The sequence below is a fragment of the Mizuhopecten yessoensis genome, unplaced genomic scaffold, assembly GCF_002113885.1.
Source record: "Mizuhopecten yessoensis strain PY_sf001 unplaced genomic scaffold, ASM211388v2 scaffold11009, whole genome shotgun sequence".
Lineage (NCBI taxonomy): Eukaryota > Metazoa > Mollusca > Bivalvia > Pectinida > Pectinidae > Mizuhopecten > Mizuhopecten yessoensis.
In genome coordinates this window covers 717,926-729,517 of record NW_018408833.1, presented here as the reverse complement: position 1 = coordinate 729,517, position 11,592 = coordinate 717,926, and the positions used below count along the sequence as shown (strand labels likewise).

At 39.3% G+C, this 11,592-nt stretch overlaps 1 protein-coding gene across 1 annotated transcript in view; it reads left to right on the top strand.

Annotated features, from left to right (window-relative positions):
• Positions 1-11,324, top strand: part of LOC110464550 (nucleolar complex protein 2 homolog) — an 87,333-nt gene extending 76,009 nt beyond the window's left edge. Inside the window, exons 13-18 of the mRNA XM_021519819.1 lie at positions 4,703-4,816; positions 6,856-6,957; positions 8,930-9,073; positions 9,500-9,613; positions 10,412-10,599; positions 11,094-11,324. Coding sequence (XP_021375494.1) covers positions 4,703-4,816; positions 6,856-6,957; positions 8,930-9,073; positions 9,500-9,613; positions 10,412-10,599; positions 11,094-11,280 — 849 coding nt within the window. The 3' untranslated portion in view covers positions 11,281-11,324. The remainder of the gene's footprint in view (positions 1-4,702; positions 4,817-6,855; positions 6,958-8,929; positions 9,074-9,499; positions 9,614-10,411; positions 10,600-11,093) is intronic.
• The last annotated feature ends 268 nt before the right edge of the window (positions 11,325-11,592 follow it).

The following is an 11,592-nucleotide window of genomic DNA, read 5'->3' as shown; positions in this document are numbered from 1 at the left end:
CCCTCTAGTGCATCTTAGCTACACTGAAACAAGGACACCCTCTAGTGCATCTTAGCTACACTGAAACAAGGATGCCCTCTAGTGCATCTTAGCTACACTGAAACAAGGATGCCCTCTAGTGCATCTAAGCTACATTGAAACAAGGACACCCTCTAGTGCATCTTAGCTACACTGAAACAAGGACGCCCTGTAGTGCATCTTAGCTACACTGACACAAGGACGCCCTCTAGTGCATCTTAGTTACACTGACACAAGGACACTCTCCAGTACACCTTACCCACACTGAAAGAAGGACATCCTGCTTGGTTGCCCTAGAGTAATTATTAATATTTGCACCTGCAAGAACATGTCACTGGATTGACGTCATACCTCACCACATGTCAGTTCTAGTTTTCCTATTTCAAAGGAACAGTATAATACATAATTTAAACCACCTCTTTAATGAATGATATCCCTTTTCTGTCTTGTCAATGTCACTTTCACTCAATTTATTCAATTGTACCTGGTATTCAAAAGACTTCAGGGTAAACTTGAAAGGTAAAAAACTATTTAAAGGTAGTTTTTATTGTGAAGGAATTCTGAGTGTGTAATAATATTATCCTGAACAACTTCTAGACATGCAAGTCATATTTGACTCAGTTCATACAGAGCTGTGGAGCTACTCAATAAATATATGCGGTTGAGCAGTTAAATTTCAAAACATAACCAATCGCTCAGACAGGTAGATAACGTACCTGTATGCAGATTAAAGTATACAGTAATATGCACAGGCTGTCACAGTGACCCAGTGACTGTAAAACGTATGCTGGCAATCCCATAACACACATGGAATCATTCTTGTAAACCTTTGTGTATCATAAACGGTCTGTTCCAAAACTTGTTTTTGGAGGTAAGCAATTTTGAATGAATGGATGTTTGAAAACAATACTTACAATGTAACTAGACCAGAGTATGTATAAGTGTTATCAACAATCATTAGTTGGCAAGGAACAAGAATTCACTGACACAGGAACACTATTTAGTGTGTGTAATCTACACAGAAACAAGGGCGTTGAATCTACACTGAAACAAGGGCGTCCTTCAGTTTGTACAAGCGACACTGAAACGAGGGTACCCTTCAGTTTGTACAAGCTACACTGAAACAAGGGCATCCTTCAGTTGTACAAGCTACACTAAAACAAGGGTGTCCTTCAGTTGTTCAAGCTATGCTAAAACAAGGGTGTCCTTCAGTTGTACAAGCTACACTAAAACAAGGGTGTCCTTCAGTTGTACAAGCTACACTAAAACAAGGGTGTCCTTCAGTTGTACAAGCTACACTGAAACAAGGGTGTCCTTCAGTTGTTCAAGCTACACTAAAACAAGGGTGTCCTTCAGTTGTACAAGCTACACTGAAACAAGGGTGTCCTTCCATGTGTCCATGTACAAAGGCATTGATCGTTTTTTATTGAAATGAAATTATTTTTCTCCGTAATAACTTAATCAAGACAAAGTTTCTGCCAAGCTGTTTTTTTTTTAAATCAAAGTATGAGACTGTGTTTAGGACCTTTGAATTAATGGTTTATAATTTGTATTTGAATATATTTTTAGACATTTTTAAACAGTTTGTCATTGATATGTTTGCATGTGTTATCATGTGAACTCGAGTGTGCACCAAATGAGACCCAACACGATAACACTTATGCGACAGTATTTTTCCATATCCAATGTGAAGGTTTATTACACCTATATACATTGCTGATGTAGATAAGTGGCCTAAAAAATATAAACATCTCCGTAAATGTTAAAATTATATGCAAAAATCTAATCTTAAAATCCTTCACCACCGAGAAGTGAAAATATATGCCCCTACAACCAAGAAGTGAATTTTGAGAATACTTTTTCCAAAAGAAAGGAATTTGACGATCCAATACAACATACAACCCAGAAGTAATTTTAGAGATCCCAGAAGTAATTCTAGAGATCCCATACATCCAAGTACTGATTAATATATCCCTTGCAACAAAGAAGTGAATTCAGAGATCCCATACATCCAAGTACTGATTAATAGATCCCTTACAACAAAGAAGTGAATTTAGAGATCCCTTACAACAAAGAAGTGAATTTAGAGATCCCTTACAACAAAGAAGTGAGTTTAGAGATCCCTTACAACAAAGAAGTGAATTTAGAGATCCCTTACAACCAAGAAGTGAATTTAGAGATCCCTTACAACAAAGCAGTGAATTTAGAGATCCCATACATCCAAGTACTGATTAATAGATCCCTCACAACAAAGAAGTGAATTTAGAGATCCCTTACAACAAAGAAGTGAATTTAGAGATCCCTTACAACAATGAAGTAAATTAATAGATCCCTTACAACAAAGAAGTGAATTTAGAGATCCCTTACAACAAAGAAGTAAATTTAGAGATCCCTTACAACAAAGAAGTTAATTAATAGATCCCTTACAACAAAGAAGTGAATTTGGAGATCCCTTACAACCAAGAAGTGAATTTAGAGATCCCTTACAACAAAGAAGTGAATTAATAGATCCCTTACAACAAAGAAGTGAATTTAGAGATACCTTACAACCAAGAAGTGAATTTAGAGATCCCTTACAACAAAGAAGTGAATTTAAAAATCCCTTACAACAAAGAAGTGAATTTAGAGATCCCATACATCCAAGTACTAATTAATAGATCCCTTACAACAAAGAAGTGAATTTAGAGATACCTTACAACCAAGAAGTGAATTTAGAGATCCCTTACAACAAAGAAGTGAATTTAGAGATCCCTTACAACAAAGAAGTAAATTTAGAGATCCCTTGCAACAAAGAAGTGAATTTAGAGATCCCTTACAACAAAGAAGTAAATTTAGAGATCCCTTGCAACAAAGAAGTGAATTTAGAGATCCCTTACAACAAAGAAGTAAATTTAGAGATCCCTTGCAACAAAGAAGTGAATTTAGAGATCCCTTACAACAAAGAAGTAAATTTAGAGATCCCTTGCAACAAAGAAGTGAATTTAGAGATCCCTTACAACCAAGAAGTGAATTTAGAGATCCCTTGCAACCAAGAAGTGAATTTAGAGATCCCTTACAACAAAGAAGTGAATTAATAGATCCCTTACAACAAAGAAGTGAATTTAGAGACCCCTTACAACAAAGAAGTGAATTAAGAGATCCCTTACAACCAGAATTGAACTGAGAGTTCTCTAATACAACCAAGAAAAAGATTTAGAAATTATTTAAAATCAAGAACCTAATCTAGAGTTCCATTTACACCAAAAACAGAACTGAGAGCTCTGTTACAACCAAAAAGTGAATTTAGAAATTTCCCACAACCAAAAAGTTAATTAGGAGATCCTTTAAAACCAAGAAATTAATTTCTAATGTCCTTACTCCCAGGAATTCCTTACACCCAAGAAGGAAATCAGGGATTTTTTGAAACCAGGATCAACAAAATGAATTTAAAGATTCCTTGCAAGAGACGGAGACATTTGTCAGCACTGGAAGACCAAAGTTTCACCATGTATATTATCAGTGTAATTAAATTAGGGGTCCTCTTAGTCTGAAATAGCAGAAAAGGTTACTTTAAAAATCCTAGGTAGGCAAATAGAATTTTAGTCCTATGAATGATGTGTATACAAATACAACAATGCTATCAGAATGTACTTCATCAATAGTGACCATTATAAATGGGACTCACATACTTCAGGCCTTTTCAAATATCTATTCACATAATCTTCCTGTGATGGAAAAATTTTGACATTACGAATCAATAATGAGGTAACAAGAAATATCTCAATTCTGATTGGTTCGTGGTTTTATGACGATGACTTGTAAATAAGGATAAGATGTGTCCGTTATCTGGGTAAAGTGATTTATATAATCCAGTAGCATTACTCTGATCATGTCTAGTATTGTCATTTGTTGTTTAACCCATTCACCCCTAAAGTCACATTTGAACCTTACCAAATCTAAGACTGGGCAAGTTTAGTTTAAATATGTAGGGGTTAATGAGTTAAAAGGATGCAAACATTTTCTCAATTCTTATTAGAAAATAGTTTTCACATAAGTTTCAATTCAAGGATTTGAAATTGAAAAGTTTCAAAGCAGGGGACATATTTTTATCATAGAACCAGGTGTCTGTGTATGTTTATACTACTTTTACAGTTTGTACCCACTTCCTAGTCACCTTAACCTTAAACAAAAACTTCCATTACCATTATACAATAGTGCAGTTATAAGTGACCTTTGACCTATATAGCTAGTGACCCTTGACCCCTGTCCTCTGATATTTGTGCAGCTGTGCACCGTAACGACATCAGGGATGCAGGGGGCAGTCTGCACTCAGCTTCTCTAAAACACCAACAAATATTTATTCATGAACTCTTAACCTTTGACATACTGAAAGTTAAAACATTGTAAGGCTGTGACCTTTGACCTCTAAATACTACTGTCAGAGTATGCAACATAGAAATTGTTTTTGTTCTGTTTGCCTCTACCTCATACCAGCATACATGAATATGTTTTTGGATCATGATAATCATGACTTTTGATTTTTAAAAAGATCTGTAATTCTGTAGTTGTTTTTCGAGTAGTAATGAAATATCTGGAGAAAGTGATGTAGTTGATCCTGCATTGGTTATAGAGAATTGTTGTTGTTGACCTTTCAGGAGAAACTATTTATTTTTTCTTCATTCCGAGATGTTTTTTGTCTTTGCAGATTTTCGAACAGATTGACTTTAACAAACAGCACAAGAAAACCAGCGTCAAGCCATTCAACTTTGCCTGTATCCTTAAATTCTCCAAATCCCAGTTGATGGAAAGGTCCTTCAAGGTAGCCTCCTAATTCATCAAAATCAATTAAAATTTTCAAAAATATTTAAAGTCACTTATTCACAGCTTTTGTTTGAATGTTCACGTTCAGTTTATCTCTTTTCATAATTAATTAAATAATTATTCATATCTTTTAAAAATATGAGTATTACCAGGGTGATTTTGTCTTGTTATTTCCCAAGATTTTGTGGTAAACGTGGAATTTTTCAGTGTATGGTAATATCATGTTTATTACATTGAGTGAATAAGCTAAAACATTTCAACAGGCACAGGATTATATAGATTATACTTTGAATACTCCAACACCTTTATCAAAAACCACAATGTGAACATTTCCACACCTTTATCAAAAACCACAATGTGAACATTTCCACACCTTCAGCAAAAACCACAATGTGAACATTTCCACACCTTTATCAGAAACCACAATGTGAACATTTCCACACCTTTATCAGAAACCACAATGTGAACATTTCCACACCTTTATCAGAAACCACAATGTGAACATTTCCACACCTTTATCAGAAACCACAATGTGAACATTTCCACACCTTCAGCAAAAACCACAATGTGAACATTTCCACACCTTTATCAGAAACCACAATGTGAACATTTCCACACCTTTATCAGAAACCACAATGTGAACATTTCCACACCTTCATCGAAAACCACAATGTGAACATTTCCACTCCTTTATCAAAAACCACAATGTGAACATTTCCACACCTTTATCAGAAACCACAATGTGAACATTTCCACACCTTTATCAGAAACCACAATGTGAACATTTCCACACCTTTATCAAAAAACACAATGTGAACATTTTCACACATTTATCAAAAACCACAAAGTGAACATTTCCACAACTTCATCGAAAACCACAATGTGAACATTTCCACACCTTCATCAAAAACCACAATGTGCACATTTCCACACCTTCATCAAAAATCACAATGTGAACAGTCCCACACCTTCATCGAAAACCACAATGTGAACATTCCCACAACTTCATCGAAAACCACAATGTGAACATTTCCACTCCTTCAACGAAAACCACAATGTGAACATTTCCACTCCTTCATCGAAAACCACAATGTGAACATTCCCACAACTTCATCGAAAACCACAATGTGAACATTTCCACTCCTTCATCGAAAACCACAATGTGAACATTCCCACAACTTCATCGAAAACCACAATGTGAACATTTCCACTCCTTCATCGAAAACCACAATGTGAACATTTCCACTCCTTCAACGAAAACCACAATGTGAACATTTCCACTCCTTCATCGAAAACCACAATGTGAACATTTCCACTCCTTCAACGAAAACCACAATGTGAACATTTCCACTCCTTTATCAAAAACCACAATGTGAACATTTTCACACCTTTATCAAAAACCACAATGTGAACATTTTCACACATTTATCAAAAACCACAAAGTGAACATTTCCACAACTTCATCGAAAACCACAATGTGAACATTTCCACTCCTTCAACGAAAACCACAATGTGAACATTTCCACTCCTTCATCGAAAACCACAATGTGAACATTTCCACACCTTTATCAAAAACCACAATGTGAACATTTTCACACATTTATCAAAAACCACAATGTGAACATTTCCACACCTTCATCGAAAACCACAATGTGAACATTTCCACACCTTCATCGAAAATCACAATGTGAACATTCCCACACCTTCATCAAAAATCACACTGTGAACATTCCAACACCATCATCAAAAACCACAATGTGAACATTTCCACACCTTCATCAAGAATCACAATGTGAACATTCCAACACCTTCATCAAAAACCACAATGTGAACATTCCCACACCTTCATCGAAAACCACAATGTGAACATTCCCACACCTTCATCAAAAATCACAATGCGAACATTTCCACACACAAAATTGTCACTTTTTCAGTATCCTAAATGCAACAGCAAACCTCTTGAGGACGCCCGGCGTGAACAATTACATGTTCGTTTTCTTTACACACTGAATGTTTTGTTATTTTGGGGTTCTGTAGGACGGATTGGTTGATCAGCTATACGAATTACTCCTGGACCAGCTAAATGTCCACCAGAGTTCCGTGGGGTTCCCTGAGCTCGCGTTACCGGCCATTCTACAGGTAAGAGTTCCATAGGGTTCCCTGAGCTCGCGTTACCGTCCATTCTACAGGTAAGTGTTCCGTGGGGTTTCCTGAGCTCTCGTTACCGGCCATTCTACAGGTAAGTGTTCCCTGGGGTTCCCTGAGCTCGCCTTACCGGCCATTCTACAGGTAAGTGTTCCGTGGGGTTCCCTGAGCTCGCCTTACCAGCCATTCTACAGGTAAGTGTTCCGTGGGGTTCCCTGAGCTCGCGTTACCGGCCATTCTACAGGTAAGTGTTCCGTGGGGTTCCCTGAGCTCGCGTTACCGGCCATTCTACAGGTAAGTGTTCCGTGGGGTTCCCTGAGCTCGCCTTACCGGCCATTCTACAGGTAAGTGTTCCGTGGGGTTCCCTGAGCTCGCGTTACCGGCCATTCTACAGGTAAGTGTTCCGTGGGGTTCCCTGAGCTCGCCTTACCGGCCATTCTACAGGTAAGTGTTCCGTGGGGTTCCCTGAGCTCGCGTTACCGGCCATTCTACAGGTAAGTGTTCCGTGGGGTTCCCTGAGCTCGCCTTACCGGCCATTCTACAGGTAAGTGTTCCGTGGGGTTCCCTGAGCTCGCGTTACCGGCCATTCTACAGGTAAGTGTTCCGTGGGGTTCCCTGAGCTCGCCTTACCGGCCATTCTACAGGTAAGTGTTCCGTGGGGTTCCCTGAGCTCGCGTTACCGGCCATTCTACAGGTAAGTGTTCCGTGGGGTTCCCTGAGCTCGCCTTACCGGCCATTCTACAGGTAAGTGTTCCGTGGGGTTCCCTGAGCTCGCGTTACCGGCCATTCTACAGGTAAGTGTTCCGTGGGGTTCCCTGAGCTCGCCTTACCGGCCATTCTACAGGTAAGTGTTCCGTGGGGTTCCCTGAGCTCGCGTTACCGGCCATTCTACAGGTAAGTGTTCCGTGGGGTTCCCTGAGCTCGCCTTACCGGCCATTCTACAGGTAAGTGTTCCGTGGGGTTCCCTGAGCTCGCGTTACCGGCCATTCTACAGGTAAGTGTTCCGTGGGGTTCCCTGAGCTCGCCTTACCGGCCATTCTACAGGTAAGTGTTCCGTGGGGTTCCCTGAGCTCGCGTTACCGGCCATTCTACAGGTAAGTGTTCCGTGGGGTTCCCTGAGCTCGCCTTACCGGCCATTCTACAGGTAAGTGTTCCGTGGGGTTCCCTGAGCTCGCGTTACCGGCCATTCTACAGGTAAGTGTTCCGTGGGGTTCCCTGAGCTCGCCTTACCGGCCATTCTACAGATAAGAGTTCTGTGGGGTTCCCTGAGGTCATATTACCGGCCATTCTACAGGTAAGTGTTCCGTGGGGTTCCCTGAGCTCGCCTTACCGGCCATTCTACAGGTAAGTGTTCCATGGGGTTCCCTGAGCTCGCGTTACCGGCCATTCTACAGGTAAGTGTTCCGTGGGGTTCCCTGAGCTCGCCTTACCGGCCATTCTACAGGTAAGTGTTCCGTGGGGTTCCCTGAGCTCGCGTTACCAGCCATTCTACAGGTAAGTGTTCCTTGGGGTTCCCTTAGCTCCCGTTACCAGCCATTCTACAGGTAAGTGTTCCGTGGGGTTCCCTGAGCTCGCCTTACCGGCCATTCTACAGGTAAGTGTTCCGTGGGGTTCCCTGAGCTCGTGTTACCAGCCATTCTACAAGTAATTCTCTTACTAAATATGTTAATACACCAATAGGAATCATACATCAGAAATGATGGAAAGAAGATTGCAATGTTGATAAGATTCACAAAAGATCTTAATGACAGTATTGACCACTAAAACTATCAGCTTTTATTTATGGAGGCACCTTATAAATTATTATTTTTTGGTTTTGTCTCAAAGAATCAAGAACTGCAAAATACAAAAATAACTGAATATTTTGGAAACAATATACAGGGTTTTGTTCATAGTGAAATACACTACTTTGGTGGTCAAGATTGAATGTACCTTTTAGAAGGAATTTTGTCGTTTTTTCTTGCAGCTGAAGGACTTTCTGAAGAAATGCAAGGTGGCTAACTACTGCAAACAGGTTCGTCAGATCCTGGATAAGGTGGAAGAGAATTCCAAATTTGTCACCAATCGACGCAAGAGCTTCAATGTTAATCTTGCTGACACCAAAACCATTGTGAGTGCATTTTGATAATTAATACTGAAGAATATAGTTATTAAACATTCTGTGTCACTTCTTTTGCCTTTTTACATTTGTCAATTCTTTTGTTGACACAAAGTTTCACAATCTGTGAGTACATTTGAATTCAGTTGACCAATTAATATATTCCAAGACCTTGTATTTGATATTATTTCGAACCTTAGAAAAATAAATTTGTTGCTTTAAGCGTGTTTTTACCATAATTTTGTCGTGACTATTTACCTTTTGAAACCAAATGAAGTTCACAATCTTGTGAATTGTTCAAATTTAAACAATACCAACAGACACTCTATTTCCAAGCTCCAGGCCTTTGTCCTTTAACAGGGAGTGAATCTCACCTCAGTGTCTGACCTACAGATATATTTAGTTCTTACGGTCATCTATAAATGTGTGTTTTAACAGGGAGCTTGGGAGAAAAAATGTGAAGAGGCTGGAACTCCACTGGGAAAATACTACAAGACCTGGAGAAAGCTGAGAGACCGTGAACTCCAGCACGTGATTTCAGCCAAAGAACAGGTACATAGAAGACTGAATAGGTGTTAAAAAGGATTGTACAGCAATCTTTTCAATTTGCGTTCATACCGGCATGAACATTGAACAAATACTGTTCAATCCTTCTATTTACATTCTAAATATTTAGTTGTTATTGACCTAAATACAGATATTCCCTTAATTTTTTTTATCAAAGTGTCTGTGTCGTCAGCACAAACAAGATTCCTGGAATAGCCTAACATCACCAGAATGTTTGATTCTAACAGTTGTCTCATGTTAATCAAGGCCAGAAGAGAAGCTTCAAAATGATACTGATCAAATTGCTTTTATAGCTCTATGAATGCAATTTCTGCTGGTAATGCACGCTTATAGAGAAACTTGCAGTGGGAATAGGACAAACTAACTAATGTCAGGACAAAGTCACAGCAAGATTATAACCTCCAATGGCATGGTAAAGTCCTGGCATACGTGACAGGTTATGATAAAGTAGAGAAGACAGGAAAAGTATAGCCCCAGATGAAGTCACTGCCAGCGTTAGATTGTTTTCTATGTAAAGGTACAGTAAGTGGAGCTAGAGCCAAGTTCTAGAGAGTGTAAAATCGTGTAAGGATGTCAACATTTGATATAGCCAACCTGGTGGTGAGGTGTAAAAGTCCTTCATAATTAAGACATGCCAAGTACATTTTACACATTCAAACGCTTCACACTTTTGAGGTAGGATATAACAGTACATAACAGTGCCTACTGTTGGTGTACAGGTACTGTTGGTTCTTTTTATTGTTTTATCCACCAAATATAGATATTGTGTATCAATGATTTCAGATCACGGATGTGGACGATGGAATACCATTGATAGTGAGACCCAAGGGCCCACAGAGGGCTACAGAGGACGACAAGAAGGACTTTGCTGCGCTATTCGACACAGACAGTGATGAATCTGACGACGAGATGAGATTTCTCCCAAAAGCTGCAAAGTCTAAAAAGGCTGGTTCAGAAAGCGATGACTACAGGTAAAAACATTAGAACATAATGTCATAATCAGATTGCTACTTGGTCAACTTTCATAAAAAAAGAATATTAGTCCAGAACGGCACAATAGATTTTAACCAAATTTATGTAAAGCATGTACGTGTGGAACAAACACACAAAAATGTCTATATACTGTCATGCCTATTCAAGTTTCTGATATTCGTAAATTCCAAATGAGGAAAACAGGGGTCCTGAAACCCTCCCAGAAATAGTTTTCTACCACTGAACCACAAATGTTTGCTCCCATTGTATTTGCTGTTGAAAAAGGTGGTGAGCACATCACAGTAAAACTTTTGAGAATAACATCTAATGACGTCGTAATAAACCAATGAGAGGGCATGCAGACACTACACAGGGAGATTGATTGTAAAGGCAGAGATTGAAAATTAGCAGCCTAAAAATAGTATGACTGATAGAAATACTAAATTTTGTATCCACTCTGTTTACAATGGATGATCTGGGTTTTATTTGACAGTGACTTTGATAGTGATGAACTGGAACAGTTGGCTCAATCAGCAGATGAGGACGGCGATGACAGTGATGAAGAAGATGAACCAGAGGCTGATGAAGACAGTGACATTAACGGCGCCGATGAGGACGATGAAGATATCCCAGATGTGGATGATGTTGTCGAAGACTTTGAAATGTCAGACTCGGATTAAAATACTATGAATATTAATAAAAACATCTATTTTATAAACATCAACAAATTTGTCTGTTTTGTTTTCTGTTTAGCTCCCTGTAATGAAATATGAGTGGTGTATTGGAATATTGTAGCCAGTCTCTCTGTTCCTCCATCAGGGGGCCGCGGTGGCCAAGTGGTTAAGGCGTCTGACATTCTGCTTCCACTAGCCCTCCACCACTATGTTGCGAGTTTGAGGCCTTCTTGGGGCAGTCAACAGGTACGGGTCGTAGGTCGGTGGTTTTTCTCTGGGAACTCTGGCTTTCCTCCACCACCAAAAACTGGCACGTCC